The sequence below is a fragment of the Bombyx mori genome, chromosome 14 (genome assembly GCF_030269925.1).
Source record: "Bombyx mori chromosome 14, ASM3026992v2".
NCBI lineage: Eukaryota > Metazoa > Arthropoda > Insecta > Lepidoptera > Bombycidae > Bombyx > Bombyx mori.
This window is the reverse complement of record NC_085120.1, coordinates 1807892-1828032: the sequence shown is the minus strand read 5'-3', so window position 1 is coordinate 1828032 and position 20141 is coordinate 1807892. Positions and strand designations below refer to the sequence as shown.

The 20141-nt window shown below is 39.0% G+C and overlaps 1 protein-coding gene and 1 long non-coding RNA gene across 3 annotated transcripts in view; one reads left to right on the top strand and one right to left on the bottom strand.

Moving 5' to 3' along the window:
* PTSP (prothoracicostatic peptide) overlaps nt 1-13411 on the top strand; it is a 90226-nt gene extending 76815 nt beyond the window's left edge. The window contains exons 3-7 of one of the 2 annotated variants that reach the window (XM_012697121.4): nt 3154-3657; nt 4314-4415; nt 5086-5185; nt 8436-8528; nt 12562-13411. In XM_012697121.4, coding sequence (XP_012552575.1) covers nt 3154-3657; nt 4314-4415; nt 5086-5185; nt 8436-8528; nt 12562-12590 — 828 coding nt within the window. In that variant the 3' untranslated portion in view covers nt 12591-13411. 2 annotated transcript variants of the gene reach the window in all.
* Nucleotides 66-9625, bottom strand: LOC134200073 (uncharacterized). The gene is made up of 2 exons (XR_009974813.1): nt 9105-9625; nt 66-270 (listed from the first exon to the last, which is right to left on the bottom strand). It is a non-coding gene; the product is annotated as an uncharacterized LOC134200073 (long non-coding RNA).
* Nucleotides 13412-20141: the final 6730 nt, after the last annotated feature.

Genomic DNA, 20141 nt, shown 5'->3' with positions numbered 1-20141 from the left:
AATAATCAACTTTATCGATAATCAACTTAAACATAAACTTTTTTTTATTGAAAGAAAATAACAAATAATATAATATCAATATGTAATTCGTACTTAAATATAATTTCTAAAAAACGCAATTTATTAAAAAAAAAAAATACCTCATCCTCTAGTGTCTGTTTATCACGTAATATCCGACAGTGAAGTTTACATCGAAAACACAATTGAAAATAAAAATATTAAAAAACAACATTACCGCCTTTATTTATGTCAGCCCAGAGTCTTGAAGTCCTACAAAACAAAACACAATTTGTCAAATGGGCTTACAATGGCCTCAAGGATCGAGGACGATGTCTCTAAAATACCAGGAGTACTTTCGTTACGAGTCTTTTCACGAGCTATTGAGTTTGAAGACGGTCTGCCCTTCACCTCCCCGACAATCAGGACAATTGGTGCTCAATCAAAGAAAAAGAGAAAAAAACCTTACATAAATATGGTTAATTACTAAAATTTACAAACAAAACATTATATTTGTTTATTTTTGGTAGGCAGCGGCCTGGCTCTGCTCCTGGCATTGCTGAGGTCCATGGGCGACGGTAACCACTCACCGTCAGGTGGGCCGTATGCTCGTCTGCCTACAAGAGCAATTTCGCCCACCTGTCCTGGTGAAACTGGAAACGCCTCTGGGCCTCCGGGCCACCAGTAATTGTTCAATCCTAAAAAAAAAAAACAAGGGCAATAAAAAAAAAATATATAAAAAATTTTAACTTTATGTTTTACGTTATATAATACTAAAAGACCGTAACGCACACTCGCAAATGAACACTCGCCACCTAAAGGCTTTACCATCAGGTGGAACGTTAGTTCGTTAGTTCATCAGTCGCTGATGGAAATAAGACACCCATAGACACAGCCCACTGAGTTTCTCGCCGGAGCTTCTCAGTGGGTCGCGTTTCCGATCTTGTGGTAGTTACTGCGAAGCACTACTCTTGCTAGGGTTAGTGTTAGCAACCCTATTTAGTCGTCAGGTTTGAGCTCCGTGAGCTCACCTACTTGTTGAGGTTACGCTGAAATGGTCTCTCAAGACCATCAGCTTAGGTAGGAACAAAAAAAAGGAAATAAGAAAGAATAAGAAAGAAATTGCTTCTAAATAGAATCGCGTCTTTAAGTATTACTCACATCCCAATATCTAATTTATAATTTTGTGATTAATTACAAACATAAAAAAGTTACAACTGTTTGTGGTGGTTATACGAACTTATTTCATCTATCATGACGATAACGCTAGTTGGTTCTTGAAGATGATTCAGCAAAGACAACTCATAGAAACAACAAAGCGTGTTACATAAATGTTATACTTTTAAACGAGCAATTCTTGTATATATATATATATATATACATATATATATATATAATCTGAATCTCGGAAACGGCTCCAACGATTTTCATAAAATTTAGTAGTATACAAGGGATATCGGAGGCGATAAATCGATCTAGCTACGATTTGTTTTCACAAAATGCTGTTTTGTTCGTGTTTTCAATAATCAACTTTACTGATAATGAACTTTATGACTCTTACCGACATCTATTGGCGAATAATAATACTATTTTTCTTAAATGAGAGCAACTAACTGCTTTAAAGAAACAACAAGATGGCGTTATCAAAAAAAAACCGGTCATCGTTTAGTTACACTGAAATAAGAGCGGTGCAATGCGCCCTTTGTTCCTATTTATTCGCTGGTAACCTAAGGGTCAATATGACAATGCTAACACTAACCCTAGCGAGAGTAGTACTTCGCAGAATGTACCGTCAGATCGGAATCGGCTACTCACTGAGAAGATCCAGCGAGAAACTCAATAGGTTATGTCTATGAGTTAATTCGCTCGTCAAGTTCGAAGAGGACGGTGACCGGTGCTCAAAGAGCTTAAAAGCAGCGAGAGTGGATCGGAAATGTAGAATGCGTCCGTTCTTTTAATGACTAACTTAACATAATTCGTCCGCCAACTTTTCTTTTTGCTTTCTTGGAATTGACAGCTCAGCTATCACAGATAATAAAAAACCACAGAGCGCAGCGCGTTGTTAACATTGTGTCATGTGTTCACGATGACTCAAAACCAGACAGTTCAAACAGAATAAGAGAACGAGAAAGTATTTTTGTAACCCGCTTAGTAATTGAGTTAATAGGATACATTCTTCCGTGTGTTACACTCCTTACCCACGAGCGATAATATCATGTTACTAAAAGCTCATTAATGATAATAATATTATTATAAGACACATTACGTTTTCGACTGGCGGATCCATGAGAACGTCTGTTTATTGTAGTACGGGATTCTGTTTGCCGAGTCAGGGCTGTCACGACTCATAAGATATTTTTTTTGGAAAACGAATTACGAAAAACAGTTTCCATGGTGTTTCAAGGCGACATTGAATATTACGACAAGCTATTTCATTTTATAATTAGTTCAATTTCGTAGCTAAAATACGTGTTTCCCTAACTTTTAAGCGGGCAGATGGCTCACTTGGTAAAAAGTAGGCACCGTGATGGCCTTTTACTCAACTTGAATTTTTCCATCTTAAGAAAAGTACGGTAAAAAAAATCGCACAACAATATCAATTATCCTAGTTAATAAACTTAGCAGCTTTGATAGTGAATATAAAACATGTTATAAAATTGAATTCATGTATCAATTTTTATGAAGACACTCGCGTTGTATATGATCCCCGATGGCCAGTTAAGAGCATATACATAATATATGTCATATTTTCAAGCAATCCAGATATATCTTAAAAATAATCCATGAGGCGAATTTATTTTTGGGTATTTTTAAATGAATCCCACGTGTCAGCCCTATAAAACTTCTATTTGTGCCCTTCGAAGCGCCGTATTACCGCATAAAAAGCCGGACAAATGCTCAACCAACTCCTATAAGACGCGGTTCCCGGTAACCGGTTCAAATAATCACACTCTCAACGTAAGTTCTGGTTACGAGAGACAAAAAATGTGTTCTCGATACAGATTCATTTCGGTCGGTGCATTTTCTTTTCGTGATTTTCAAGACAAGATATTTTATGGAAACTACCACGATACCACGAAGCCTTCTTCAACATTTCCCGAAATATCTATTTAACTGGAAAATAGAAACTAATGTAATTAACATTTATCTTCGCAGACCGACAACGAAGTGGACTTAACAGAAGATGACAAGAGAGCCTGGAGCAGCCTGCACAGTGGATGGGCTAAACGCGCCTGGCAAGACATGAGTTCGGCATGGGGCAAGCGCGCATGGCAGGACCTCAACTCAGCATGGGGCAAGCGCGGATGGCAGGACTTGAACTCAGCTTGGGGCAAACGCGCATGGCAGGATCTTAACTCGGCATGGGGTAAAAGAGGCTGGCAAGATCTGAACTCTGCATGGGGCAAGCGCGATGATGATGAGGCTATGGAGAAAAAGAGTTGGCAAGATTTGAACTCCGTTTGGGGGAAACGTGCCTGGCAAGATCTGAACTCGGCCTGGGGCAAGCGCGCTTGGCAGGATCTGAATTCCGCCTGGGGAAAGCGAGGATGGAATGATATGAGCTCTGCTTGGGGCAAACGTGCCTGGCAAGACTTGAACTCTGCTTGGGGCAAACGCGCTTGGCAGGATATGAGCTCTGCTTGGGGAAAACAGGCACCTGTAAGTTTATTTACCGTAAGATTTCCGCACAATGTCACACAGTGTGACTATACTGAGACCTTAGAACTATATCTCAAGGTGTGTGGCGCATTTACGTTGTAGGTGTCTATGGGCTCCAGTAACCACTTAACACCAGGTGGGTTGTGAGCTCGTCCACACATCTAAGCAATAAAAAAAATAAAAAAAAAAAGGTAATTTAGCCTCATACATACCAACGCGAGTGCCTTCATTCATTACACATGAGGTCAATTTTTCTTAGAACACGAGAGGCCCTTGTGAGACAGAGTGACAAGGCCGTAATATTAACACGCAAAGCGAGCATGTTTTGCACACACCCACACATACACTGGTGGTAGGACCTCTTGTGAGTCCGCGCGGGTGGGTACCACCACCCTTCCTATTTCTGCCGTGAAGCAGTAATGCGTTTCGGCTTGAAGGGCGGGGCAGCCGTTGTAACTATACTTGAGACCTTAGGACTTATATCTCAAGGTGGTTGGCGCATTTACGTCGTAGATGTCTATGGGCTCCAGTAACCACTTAACACTAGGTGGGATGTAAGCTCGTCCAACCATATAATACATGAACACATTACGTTATCAATACAGTATGTTGTTGTTAAGACATTTGTTTGAATAAATACGCTGATGTTTTCGTAGGAGAAGTGGGCAGCATTTCACGGTTCTTGGGGCAAGAGGTCCAGCATCGAACCGGATTACGAAGAAATTGACGCCGTAGAACAGCTCGTTCCTTACCAGCAGGTAAACTAACGAAAATATTATTTATTTCCGGTGACAATTCCGGTTTCACGGTCACAGAAAAACGGCACATGCAATTATTGTGATGAGCGGTTTGGATCCAGCAGTGAGCGTTCGACATGATATTGCAAAAACGACTTTATTTCATTTCACCACAATGTGATTGCCGTTATAGAAACGCCATTAGCATCTTCAATGCTGTCGTCATTGTACTACTACTTTAGTGATAAATACCTCTCTTTCTTGGTTCCGATCTTCATTACTAAAGGCTCTAGACTGAAAATTCCCACATCGATCCATGTAAGTCTGGTCAACACAAAGCTATGGTAAGTTTTTTTTTTTAATACTTAGATTGGTGGACGAGCTCACAGCCCACCTGGGGTTAAGTGGTTACTGGAGCCCATAGACATCTACAACGTAAATGCGCCACCCGCCTTGAGATATAAGTTCTAAGGTCTCAAGTTTAGTTACAGCGGCTGCCCCACCCTTCAAACCGAAACGCGTTACTGCTTCATGGCAGAAATCGACAGGGTGGTGATACCCACCCGCGCGGATTCACATGAGGTCCTACCACCGGTAAAAAAAGCTAGAAAAAAGAGCTACCTTAGTTCTGAATATATTTTATTTTAGACGATCACTGGATTTAGCTTCGAATTATATGTTTCTATGACAGGTTCCTAACGAAGAACACATCGACGCTCCTGAGAAAAAGGCCTGGTCAGCCCTCCACGGAACCTGGGGCAAGAGACCGGTCAAACCTATGTTCAACAATGGTGGGTATTGAGACAGCCTTCAAGATTTCTGACAACACGCCACCGCATTAGTTGTTGAAAGCAAATTGAATTAAACACGTAATCTCATTCATCAGTCCGCTGAGTTTATCGCCGGATCTTCTCAGCGGTCGCGATTCCGATCCAGTAGTAGATTCATTCACAAAGCAGCTGCTCTTGAGTTGTTAGGTCTCCTTTAAAGGCGCTCGGGCAGCTGTTAGCAAATCCCAACCCTCCTGGCTGAGCCTTTGCTCGCCCATCTGTTCTGGAGAAACTGGAAAAGCCTACGGCCACCAGCTTTAGATATGAGATTTACTGTCGCGATTTATTGTTTATTAACAATGGGGTCTCTGTGGATAATCTCAATCGTGTATGTATGTTATATTGATTTGTAGTTACATAGTAGTGGTACATTTTGGCAACAAATAAATTTTACACTGGTGATGATTTATGAAGTGTGCGTGCAAAATTAGACAAATAAGAGTGGTCCGTTTACATCGTGTTGTTCCAGACTTCGGTTAATTAATAATCCGTTAATACGTTTCCTCGTAACTCTGATCATTTCTGGTATTCGAATTATTTGGTTTTATTCCTTAAAGCTCGCTTCGAACCTCAGGATCTGCGGAGGGACTTTGGTTTTCTCTGTGTTTCTCAGTCACGCACTGGCTAAGAGTAATAATTCGTAAATTTACCTAAATATAAGACACTAAGAAATAAATCTTCATAAATACAATACTACGGTACGTCTAAATTTTTTTTTATTTTTTTTATTATTCATGTTCTTTTTATTTTTTAATATATTTTACAATGATGTGTATTGGTCGGTCTGATGCTGGTGTGCGCGTCGCTCCGCAGGTGCCGGCGGAAGATCAGCGCCGCAGTACCGATTGTCTCGATACTGTTAGGCATTGCTGAGCCGGTAACCATTTCCAAGCCTCGTTATTTTTGTTATCTTTTTTATTTATTTTTTGTACTCAATTTGTGTTTGGAATAAATGTTTATTATTATTATTATTATTATTAAATACTTTTGTCATTGATCCAATCCTAAACAACTGGACCGATATTAATGAATTAGTTTTGTGTATGTTTTAGGGCTTTTTGTTTTAAAATTTCATTACAATTTAACGAATTACTAAAAAGGTAACCAGTCAATTCGATTCTTTGATTTCGGTTTGAAAGGCAGCTGTTGTAACTATACTGAGACCTTAGAACTTATATTTCAAGGTAGCTGGCGCATTTACGTTATATATGTCTATGGGCTCCAGTAACCACTTAACACCAGGTGGGCTGTGAGCTCGTCACCCATATAAGCAATTAAAAAAACTTGTTCTTTTTATAATAACATTAACAAAAGTGCTTCCGACAAGAATGCCCAGAACTACGTGCTTATTTCCTTTCAAATTTAAGCCTGACAGTCAATAACCGTGTGCGGCTTATTAAAATCGTTTTAAATAACATTTCGTGTTTAACACGTAGCTAATAATGTTTCATATCGCTTTGACATTCGAAGCGTTAAGAAATTTCATCTATTACTCGTAAAATATATTAATTTGACTTTCTCCGTCATAAAACAAGACTGGAATGTATTTGGAGATAATTTTTCGAAGCATCTCATCTTTTGTCAAATTAAATCAAGTTTAAATGCGGTTTGCTCACGGAGTAACTATGATTCAATTTGCATTATTATAATAGGATGATTCGTTTGACATCAAAATGAATAAGCCGTATACATAATTAAACTAAGATTATTGTCGGACAAAATGCTAATAACAACCTCTTCTAGACAATTTGTTAGTAAAACAAAAATTATGTGAGCAATATAGAGTATTTTTTTTTTATTGCTTAGATGTATGGACGAGCTCACAGCCCACCTGGTGTTAAGTGGTTACTGAAACCCATATACATCTACAACGTAAATGCGCCACACACCTTGAGATATAAGTTCTAAGGTCTCAGTATAGTTACAACGGCTGCCCCACCTTTTAAACCGAAACGCATTACTGCTTCACGGCAGACATAGGCGGGGCGGTGGTACCTACCCGTGCGGACTCACAAGAGGTCCTACCACCAGTCAGAGTTCCGAAAACTTTATAAAAAAAACTGCCTGAATCTGATAAAGTCAAGTAGTTGCTCAGCTGTGTGGGATAAGATTCGTTTGTAAAATACATTAAATACTTTATTTGAAAGTTGTGAAAAAAAAATCCTGATAAAAAACTGATCCTCTTTTGTCTTTTGTCTTGGTCGGATAAGAAAAACTCAAGTGATGCAGACTAAGATGTAGACTAAGTTGTAGACAAATGGACACAGAGCATCTACATTTACAGCGATAACACAATACGGGCGATTTTCCCCTGGCAGCGATACGGAAGCAAACTTTCCACTATGCAATCTCATAATTGTAAAGTATATAACTAGACTATAGCATTTCACGCTATGATTCACGGGCGGAAGCAAATCGATCATGGCCGAGATCGGCGTAACTGTTTTAAAAATATATAAAACACAGCGCGGAAATTGCGAGGTTTCAGAGGCAACAGACTTTCCGCTTCAAAGTAGATAAATTATGGTTGTATTTCAAGTGAATTGAATTCCCAATTAATCAATAATTAACTAAATTTATTTGCTTGTATTGTAGTAAACTATAATCGATTCTACAAAATGCCTACTCAAGTATTCAAATACTCACAAAATTATAAGTGAAAAACGCTCACTGATGATTTAGTGATAGTGTTTACAATTGATTTTTTTTTCTTTTATTGCTTAGGTTGATGGACGAGCTCACGGTCCATCTGATGTTAAGTGGTTACACCTACAACCTAGAAGTGCATCTACAACTAAAATGCCGCCACCTATCTTGAGATAATAGATCTATGGTCTCCGTTTTTGACAGTGCAACGGCTGCCCCACCACTTTTCAAACCGAAACGCTTTTTTTTCTTGCCTATGCTGATAGCCTTGAGAGGCTATTCCAGCTTCACCCTAACACTGGCCCTAGCAAGAGCAGTGCTTCGCAGAATCTACCACCGGATCGGAAACGCGACCCACTGAGAAGATCCGGCGAGATACTCAGTGGGCTACCGAAATGCATTACTGCTTCACTGCATGAATAAGCAGGGTGGTGAGTCCTGCCGGTGCGGACTCACAAGATATCCTACCACCAAAGTAAAAGGTCTTATTGTGGAGACTAGATGACTGTCTGCCGGTGAGATAACATTTCGACTCAAAGTTTCAACATCATACTCAAACCAACAGGCGCTTATTATTTGAAGAGGGAACCTAGCTGGACAAATCTGAGGGGTGCTTGGGGGAAACGATCGTCGAAGCCCGAGGACGCGCTGGAGGACGGTAAACTGAACGAAGACCTGTCAATGTCATGTAGTTCTGTCACTGTCATCACCTTCCAGCACTGTTCACGTGTAATCTGTAAAATTTGATGCAGCACATAAAAAACATTTCGAGCACAGACTTTTCTGTCAACGTTTCTGTCACTGTCAAATTCTTCCAGCACTGTTTTATAATGTACAAACTTTGCACGTATTACCATAGCACCATAGTAATTGCCATCTTAGTCTAAAGGTATCTCCGCATGTTTCCAAACTAAGAAATAGGGTTGAGACTCGGAAATTAATGATGTTTGTTTAATGTATCAAGGATGTGTGTTAGGTGTCAAGTGTTTTTTGACACTGTCATTGCCATAAACTTGGTCGTGACGAAATCGCCTTATCGTCCGACGAACACAGTTATTTTATTTTTATTTTTTTATTGCTTAGATGGGTGGACGAGCTCACAGCCCACCTGGTGTTAAGTGGTTACTGGAGCCCATAGTAATAATATTTTGGGACTTATTTTTTTGATTACGAAAAGTTCGTGTAGTTTCGCTGATTTTTAATCGTTTTGCAGGCCTACAAGCATATCTCTAACCTGATGATGAGTGGTCTTGCTAAAGGCACGGCCAAGCTTCTGCTGAAGCAATGGAGTTTTTCAAACTTCATGATGTATCAAAGAGTTCAGAGAAAATTATGTACCGCAAGAGTTAGTTCAAAAACTGGATAGCACTTCACAGAAATGATGTCTGGAGACGCACTGTCACGATTGCAATAATTCCAAGTGGTGGATTGAGGTGGAGCGCTATTAAAAGGAGCACACGGATCAATCCAATTTGCCCAAAGCAACTCCTGACCAGCCATAATTCGCTACCATTCAATCCATCCATCCGTCGATAGTTCACCTTCCTGCGTCCATTGAATTTAAGATAACTAGAACTCTCTAGAAAAGAATAGTGTTTTCGAGACACTTCGATACCAATTTTCCTCACTTACGAACGAAAACATACACATGATGCCAATGCAATAGACAATACTGCCTCATGTCTCTATGACAGTAACGGCATCCACGAATTGTCTATGATATGCTGTATATCCAATTTTATTACGTAATCTGTACCACGGTTTCCCCTTTTTCATGTTACTCTATGCATAAGCATCGTAGCTCTGAGATCTTCCTATATTCCTCTATCAATTCTTCCTCTTTGCTCTCTATTGCTCTCAATGCATGCTATTGTAGATTCTATTGAAAATAGAAAAATCTAGATCGTAGTGTTTGTACTATAATTAATGTGTTTTGTGTTTTAGTAGCTCAGTTAAAAACTAAAATTAGTTTATCGTTTTAATTTTTAAATCTTAGAGTAACGCCAATCCTTATTACGTCATAGTTCAGTTGTAAAGAAATCATACGTTATTCGCAATACACAAAACAATACGGTTATAACTATACATACTAACTAAATGCTTAATAAGGCATCGTCATTACAGATTTAAATCTGAACAACCTCAAAATTAACAAAACAATTAACACAATAAATTCTGATGACCCTTCGGGATTGATTGATTGAGATTGTACTAAAATACCTACCAGATTTATTAGTAGTATCAAATAAAGCTTTAGCTTCACAAGTAAAAATGTCAATTAGGAAAATGAAATACAAAATAAATCTTGGGGTATCTGTGATTATAATCCAATTTCGACAACTGATAATCACACATAGTTGATGATCTTATAAGTTCTTAAATCCGTAAAAGACATGTCCAATCGCCCCCGACATCCGCCAGAGCCGACGGACGCCGTCACCTGATTTCAAAAGCTGATAAATTACGTACCAAAGAATACTTGTAATTATTTTATTACGAATCATCTTGTATGCGTTTTATTTTTGAGAATGTTTTCAATACAAAACGGATAGACGCATTAATGATCCGAACAGCTACCTTGGTGTAGTCCCCGAGCCCAACGCGCTTAAAGCCTTCTCACGCATTCTCCCCGTCGCTAGGCCCATTTTGCGAGATAGAACAAGTGTCTAGGAAAAACACAATAAACCAGTTTAATTAAAAAAAAAACTTTATACCTCAGAGTTTCAAAGATTACAGATAGGTACCTCAAGTATTCGTTAAACTTCTTGACCTTTTACGATTCTGCGGTTACGGCAGCCAAGTTTGTACGAATAAAGATTAGATTAACGCTCTTGTGTCGGCTCAATCAAGCGATAATCAACACCGCGCGCTGTGTTCCAAGCCGCCACTGTACCGAGGGCTTTCATCTAAACCATTGAACTTTTGAAATTAAAAGTTAAACTTTTTGATGATCTACCACTAAAACTATGCCCTTTTTTGTTTGAAATTTTATAGATAAAGACCTAATCTTATTTTTGAAGATATAGAAAATGTCACTAAAATTAATCAAACCCTTGCTCAAACACTCGGTAATAGATATCCATAAATGTCAGTCCCCACTAAACATCAGGTGGGCCGTATGCTCGTAGAATAGTAAGAAAACAAAGGACATCTTTTAAAAAGTGGTTTTAAACTTGTGTATAAATTTCAATGCGTTTCTTGCGATCAATTAAAAAAATCTATGATTATAAGGTTTATTTGGGTTTTTGTTTTGGCTTACCTACTGCTAGTGATTTCGAGAGGTTATGTTAGCTCTACCGAATGTGTAGGCGAGCTCACGGGGCTCAGCCTGAGAGAATATTTAGGGATATGACTTATGCATTTACAGGATGTAAAAGCTTAAAAAAATGTCACAGCCCATTGATTTATCAACTTAGTACGTTGTCTTTTGCAAAGCTAAGAAGCTTTCACGCGATAACTTAAGGAGTGTCGAAAGAACAGTTAAGGAGCTTTTGTCATAATCTCATCTTAGGAAAAAAAACAAGAACATGAATATCAACGAATAAAGCGACACAAAATCACGTGCAGTGTGTTTTAAAATTTCAGATTTATCTAAAACATTTTAGCGGCAGAGCGAGCGACAGATAGTGGTAATAGAAGTCCATTGACATCATATGCGCTTTCGCTTTAAAACATTAGGTCGAGAGCGCCTTTGCACAATCGTCAGACTAATAAAAAAAAATTTTAATATTAAAGTAAAATACGTTATTAATTCAGTTTTAGACTTAACATTAATATTATATGAGCGAAAAACCGAAAAACACGAAAGAAACTTTGCAACAAAAAAAGTTCACGTAATATTGAACTTTAACGAGAGATTCTAAATTGGTCCTAGAATTTTTTAAGCTTCAGGAAACAATTGTATGGTGACTAGGCTCGCTGTAAGAACGAGGACATGTGATTGAAATCGAAAATTCAGAAGATCAATGATAGGAGACGTGTGTCTTCTTCTGAATTTGAATATTTTCCTTCATTCCTCTGAATTTTTTGAATTAAATCGGATATTAATCATATGATTAATTAATTTGGCGGGCACACGAGCCCACATTGCCCCCGACGGTTACTAGATATCAGATATAGTCTCAATAATTAACTGGGAACAAATCACGCCGTTTTTCCGACCCCAAATGAAGATTCCCTGTGTTATAGATATAAGAAACTGGATGGATACATTACATAGAAGTCATTCACCCGTTAATAAAAGGCATGATGCCACTTCAATATTTTTCGTCTCGGTATCTAAATAAATAACTACTGTAAGCCCTGATCAGGTAATGATGAGGAATTCGATGGTAACAAAAGTCCCCAGTGATAATATAAAATAATATAAGATCATATATATGTGGGATCGTTTATGAGTAAAAGTGGCATGAATATTGCGAAATTCTTTATTTTACTTCTCTATTGTGAAATCACTTCGTACACGTATTTCTGAAACTTTTCCTTTTTTCGAACTTCCCTCTCTAACCTTAAACTGCTATCTCTTTCTAAACCTAATAGAATGTTGCCATTGCAACAGGCGCAAAATAAATATCCCAAAAAAACAAACTGAAAAAAAACGTAATAAAAATAACACTCCCCACCTATATAGGGACCGAAGTCGGTTCGATTTACTGGTTCGTATTAATTAATTCTGTTTTTATTTTTCACAGAACACAGCGCTACCACGAACGAGGCCTAAAAACGACGAAAACATAAAAATCTAAATAAGAATAATTAAAATATTTATAACCATATCTATATTATGATAACGCGTGTCTGTTAGTTTGTATTCCGCGGTAGTTCGCATCGAAGGATCTATTGTTAAATTGAAAAAACACTGTAATTTTTTCTTGAAAATTGACTATATTTCTGAAATTATCATTCGATAAATGACGATCTGTTTTATCTACCAAGTACATAATATATACTGTTTGAAGAACATGATAACCAATCCTTTATGATATTAGTTATTGGCGTAACCACTCGTAAAATTTAAATATTTAGCTACTAATCGAGATATTTTGATTGATTGATTAATCCAATCTTATTTTAATTTTCTATTACATCTACAAATAGATTTAATAATTTGGACTAAAAACAAAAAAGATCAGAATACATAAAATAATAATTGTAAGTCAAATGTGTGTGAAAAAATAAAATGGATAAATTCATATTTCAAAATAACAAAACTTTACCGTCTTCTACGAATATCATTCACACACGAACATTATTATAACATTAGATCTATTTTATCGATTTAAAATCGAAACTACTGGATCTCAGATTATCGGCCCACATATTATAATCTCTGGCTATAACCATTACAGATTAAGTTCAGTTCGCCCCATCAATAACAAAAACAATATTTCAAACTAAAAAAAATGATTAAGCTAGATTGATATTTGAGATGTAACTATAGTTAGTTTATAAATATATTGAATTGTATTTAAGTCGTGTTGTATTTTAAAGCAAGGCTTCAATTATTTGTTGTGTCCAATATATATTATTCGGAAGCCGAAATTTGTTTTATTGTGCAACCAGAAAAACCTAAATTGTGTACGACAAGGGCGGGGGTACGCGAGGAATGGCGAAGTCTGGTGAAACGCACCACCACCCGAAGTGATGACCACGACCACTCTGTCAAGAGTGCGTACGACTGAGAAGAACCTAAATTACCTAAGAAACCGATCCCAATAGACCGAATTTTTTCTTTTTTTATTGCTTAGCTGGGTTGACGAGCTCACAGCCCACCTGGTGTTAAGTGGTTACTGGAGCCCATAGACATCTACAACGTAAATGCGCCACCCACCTTGAGATATAATAGGCAGGGTGGTGGTGCCAACCCGTGCGGACTCACAAGAGGTCCTACCACCAGTAATTACGCAAATTATAATTTTGCGGGTTTGATTTTTTTTTACACGATGTTATTCCTTCACCGTGAAAGTCAATCGTAAACATTTGTTGAGTACGTATTTCATTAGAAAAATTGGTCTCAGGCGGGTAGATTCGAACACCGGTGCATCGCTCAACACGAATGCACCGGACGTCTTATCGCTTAGACCACGACGACTCTAGTCTGAACAACTTTATCTGTGGCCAATATGGGAAGAGGACAGTGTGCTTAGTGCGAGTTTTTTAACGTTCTCGATAGCGTAAAAGTTAACTCAAATTTATATGCAGTTGGAACAATGCCCCTAGCGGCAAACATAAGCAAACTTTTCAATTCCATACAAAATTTCGCTTAACTTTTACGCTATCGAGAACGTTAAAAAACTCGCACTAAGCACATAGATCAATACAAACGTTATCATCCTAACAATTAGTACTGATTGATACACAAGAACAAGGTTTAACGGTAGGCAGCGGCTGGGTCCTGCCCCTGGCATTGCTGACTACCATGAGCGGCGGTAGCCACTTACCATTAGTTAGGCCGTATGGTCGTCTACCTACAAGGACAATACAAAATGCCTACGACGCCCTATAATGCAATCAAATGGGTTTAAATCCTGCAGGTAATTACCAAATCCTTTCAAGGAAATACGTACCAAACATACGTGTACGTACGGCAGGCAGCGGCTTGGCTCTGCCCCTGGCATTGCTGAAGCCCATGGGCGACGGTAACCACTCACTATCAGGTGGGCCATCTCCTACAAGGGCAATAAATAAAAATAAAAATAAAAACTCGTTATCAAAAATGACTTCCATGATTTATCATATATACAATGTATGTAATAATATCATTAAACAAGATTTAAAATCGTATTTTTTCATTGGCATATTACTGGTTGTAAGCTGTTTTGTGAGCGTTCACGGCTGAATATCAGCACGCCGCTCATTACTGCCGCTCATTAGTGTCGTGATGATGGCTTTTGAAAAATGAGACAATCTTTATACAGTTCAGACTTCGATGTAATGTCTAAAAGTGTCTAGACATTTACGTTGATGTCCACAGGCGCAAGGCAGCACCAAATACCAGACCTATCCTTTTAAATATTTCATTTAAAACGCGTATATTTTATTAAAGACCCTACACGGCGACTTTACCGTACTTCTTCGTACAAATAGTTGTCTCATTTACCCCATTTCGAGAAAGCGGCACGACACGGAAACTGCCTTGTCGCGGCCACCGGTAACCACATACCCGATTCTGCAAAACGAATGGTAAACAGTCGAAGTCGCCTTAAACACGTCATTTCAAATCCTCCCGATCCACTAACGGTGCTTTTGGGTACATCAAGCACCGGCGACCGTCCCCGAACCCGTCGGTTGCGACAAAGCATTCGGCGAGTAAACTAACCCGTAGACACAGCCCAATGAGTTTCTCGCCGGATCTTCTAAGTGGGTCGCGATTGCGCTGGTAGATTCTGCGAAGCACAGCTCTTGCTAGGGCTAGTGTTAGCACTGTTAGCATCGTCACCAGGTTAGAGCCCCCTGAGCTCAGATACACGTTCGGTAACAGTGACATAGCCTTCCAAGGATTGTCGGGCTGTCGATCAACTCAACACCATTACAGTTTATAATAGTACTAGCTGACCCGGCAAACTTCGTAGTGCCTCAATCGATAAATAAAAAACCTAAGCTTTTGTATAAAATAAACTTAAAACAAACAAACTGAATCGGTCCGACGGGGGACACATCAACGGAAAAACAAAATTCTTATTTTTATTTAATTCCGAGCATTTTCATATTTATCTACCTTTTCAACCTTCTCTGGATTTCCACAAATAATTCAAAATCAAAATTAGCCAAATCGGTCCAGCCGCTCTCGAGTTTTAGCGAGACTAACGAAAAGCAATTCATCTTTATATATAGGTATATATAGATATATAATATATGATACATAATAACTAATTAATACGCGAATAATTCAAATCGCATCCGCATAACACATTTCTGCATTACTAAGCCACTAATATCTAGTTAAAACTACGCAGTCTATGTTGTGTACATTAACACACAGAAATCGTTGGCCGTCTGCGTGCCTTCACGTACAGTCGCAAACAAAAGGTAATCTTATTTGATTAAATCTTACAAAGGCACTAATTTTATTTTTAATACTTTTTCTCGCAGTTCCTTTGAGTTTACTAGAACTCTTCGAATTTATCTAAGATCTTTCATTTTGATGTATTAAATTCAAAGTAAACTTGAGTTGCAATTTGTAAAATGTAATTGGCATTGCGTAGAACTCAATATTTACATAACTATGTAAGTCTAAAGGTGATCTTCACTTTTGAGTAGCAGTGTTACAATTTACACCTAGGTGCTTTATCTATTTGAAAAAAATGAGAAAACGTACTGAGTATGTACATATTTATATTGCCGGTAAAAATTAAAATTGTACACCAATCTACTATATTATACTACTTTTTTTATTGACGAGGTAGGTTAACGAGCCCACGGCCCACTTCATATTAAATAGTCACTTAAGCCCATAGAAATCAACCGTGTTAATGTCACTACCTACCTAAATATATGAGTTCCAAGTCTCAGTGCTATGGTTTTTTTTATTGCTTAGATGGGCGGTCGAGCTCACAGCTCACCTGGTGTTAAGTGGTTACTGGAGCCCATAGACATCCACAACGTAAATGCGCCACCCACCTTGAGATATAAGTTCTAAGATCTCAAGTATAGTTACAACGGCTGCCTCACCCTTCAAACCGAAACGCATTTCTGCTTCACGGCAGAAATGGGTGGGGTGGTGGTACCTAGACGTGCGGATTCACAAGAGGTCCTACCATCACTCCTTCTTGCGTCGATAATCCTCAGTGCTGAGGATTACGAGGCTTTCTGGGGAAAATACGGATAGCAGAGTCCCGCGTTCTTCCACAGCAGTGCTTTTGGAAGAGATTTAGTTCTTCGAGGAAGCTCTTCGAGCCATATTTGGGTATGGCTAATTAACCGCCGCCAGACATTCGGCGTTGGCTGTTTTACGGTGGAAAGATCGAACTCAAACTCAACCCCTTCTTTTCTCATCCGGGCTTGAGACCGGCATTGGCAGAGCTATGAGAGCTGGCAGAGGCATGGATATTCACAATACTGCATAAACGTTCCCCTGCCTATATTACGTAGGATGGTCCTTATATCACACAGAGCGGTATCCAGTTTTGTACTATCGATGTTTTGTTGCTGACTGTACAATTACGTAGCTTGCGTATTTTCGCATCGAGTGCACACGAATCTATCACATACTCATAATGCTTGTTAGCTACGGTTTGAATAACTTTCATACGTCATTCTCGATATTAGTGTTACGAGCATTTAGGATGGAATTTTATTGAAATTTAACTCCTAATTAAATATACATAAAGTCTCTAATGGGTAGCGACAATCAGCGCGTGAAAACTGAGTATCTATATTCACTTAGCATTTTGTCGGGTTTTTTTTTATTGCTTAGATGGGTAGACGAGCTCACCGCCCACCTGGTGTTAAGTGGTTACTGGAGCCCATAGACATCCACAACGTAAATGCGCCACCCACCTTGAGATATAAGTTCTAAGGTCTCAAGTATAGTTACAACGGCTGCATCACCCTTCAAACCGAAACGCATTTCTGCTTCACGGCAGAAATGGGTGGGGTGGTGGTACCTAGCCGTGCGGATTCACAAGAGGTCCTACCATCACTCCTCCTTGCATCGACAATCCTCAGTGCTGAGGATCACGAGGCTTTCTGGGGAAAATACGGATAGCAGAGTCCCGCGTCCTTCCACGGCAGTGCTTTTGGAAGAGATTTAGTTCTTCGAGGCCGCTGAAGCCTTATTTGGGTCCGGCTAATTAACCGCCGCCAGACATTCAGCGTTGGCTGTTTTACGGTGGAAATATCGAACTCCAACTCAACCCCCTTCTTTTCTCATCCGGGCTTGAGACCGGCATTGGCAGAGCTATGAGAGCTGGCTGAGGCATGGATATTCACATACTGCATAAACGTTCCTCTGCCTATATTACGTTGGATGGTCCTTATATCACACAGAGCGGTATCCAGTTTTGTACTATCGATGTTTTGTTGCTGACTGTACAATTACGTCGCTTGCGTATTTTCGCATCGAGTGCACACAAATCTATCACATACTCATAATGCTTGTTAGCTACGGTTTGAATAACTTTCATACGTCATTCTCGATATTAGTGTTACGAGCATTTAGGGTGGAATTTTATTGAAATTTAGCTCCTAATTAAATAGACCTAAAGTCTCTAACGGGTAGCGACAATTAGCGCGTGAAAACTGAGTATCTATATTCACTTAGCATTTTGTTGGGTTTTTTTTTATTGCTTAGATGGGTGGACGAGCTCACCGCCCACCTGATGTTAAGTGGTTACTGGAGACCATAGACATTCACAACGTAAATGCGCCACCCACCTTGAGATATAAGTTCTAAGGTTTCAAGTTTAGTTACAACGGCTGCCCCAGCCTTCAAACCGAGACGCATTATTGCTTCACGGCAGAAAAAGGCAGGGTGGTGGTACCCACCCGCGCGGACTCACAAGAGGTCCTACCACCAGTAATTACGCAAATCATAATTTTGCGGGTTTCATTTTTATTACACGATGTTATTCCTTCACCGTGGAAGTCAATCGTGAACATTTGTTTAGTACGTATTTCATTAGAAAAATTGATACCCGCCTGAGATTCGAACACCGGTGCATCGCGCTCAACACGAATGCACCGGACGTCTTATCCGTTAGGCCACGACGACTTCAAACTTCGGGTGCTAGTTCTTTCCTCTATCTAGTGCAACAAAAATACAAACTTACTAGTGTTAGGACGCCTTATGAGCCCGCGCGGGTAGGTACCACCATCCTGGCTATTTCGGGCGCATAAAATTAACGCATTTCAGTTTGAAAGGTGGGGCACTATAGAACTGAAACTTATGGCTCTAGAAATTACAGAAACGAAAAAAAAAATACAAGGTCAAGTAACAGTTACGTAACTTAAAATCCTACACGGGACCAGATAATTCATGACGAAAGCACTATTGTGGATGTAATGGCACAACGAACTAATTTTAGTTTTCTCTTCGTTATTAATTAATTAAAATTGATCTGTTTGGTTATACACATAAAACTTAGTTTCGAATGTTCGACTATCAGAGATGAGACTGTTGTAACTGAAATGCGTTCAGCAATTTAATAGAACATGCACGATTTGAGCCGTAGCTCACAATAGCAGAATTCCCTTTGCCTATTCAATACTACTAAAAAAAAAAGTCGAATTTCCCCACTTCGCGAAAAGTGCATTCAAAAGTAAGCTTTATAATTTTGACATTAAATTTCATATTAGAACGAAAACTAAGTTTTAAAAGTGAAATGTTTTTTTTTTTTTTATTGCTTAGATGGATGGACGAGCTCACAGCCCACCTGGTGTTAAGTGGTTACTGGAGCCCATAGACATCTACAACGTAAATGCGCCACCCACCTCGAGATATAAGTTCTAAGGTCTCAGTATAGTTACAACGGCTACCCCACCCTTCGAACCGAAACGCATTACTGCTTCACGGCGGAAATAGGCGGGGTGGGGGTACCTACCCGTGCGGACTCACAAGAGGACCTACCACCAGTGCAATGTTCTGTGATTTTGTTCCAGTTTCATTAACATACATAATTGAAAGTAGTTTTAATGTATTTTGAAAGTATTAAGAATTTGTACTACAGATATTGTTAGCTTAGACATGTTGGGAGTTATAGCTTTTTTGAGTGATAACTTCTTATGATAGGGTAAACCGCTTCGTTACGTAACGCGTTACGGCGACAGTCTGTCTGCCTTCTCTTTCTCTCATGCATTTTTTTTCTCATGCATACGGCAGCGGTGCTGAGAACATATATTATGTAACTTCTAACTATTTATATATCTTTTTTTTTATATAGCTTAGATGTGTGGACGAGCTCACGGCCCACCTGGTGTTAAGTGGTTACTGGAGCCCATAGAATCTACGACGTAAATGCGCCACACACCTTGAGATATAGTTCTAAGGTCTCAGTATAGTCACAACGGCTGCACCACCCTTCAAACCGAAACGCATTACTGCTTCACGGCAGAAATAGGTGGGGCGGTGGTACCCACCCGCGCGGACTCACAAGAGGTGCTACCACCAGTAATTACGCAATTTACGTATAGATATTTTTCAATTTACATAACATTTTTCCTTACATTATCATATCAATACGCATAAAATTTAAATTTAATGTATCATAACCTAATCTTTTCTAAAGTTATACAATTTCAATATTGAATAGTTCATTGGTCATTACATGACACA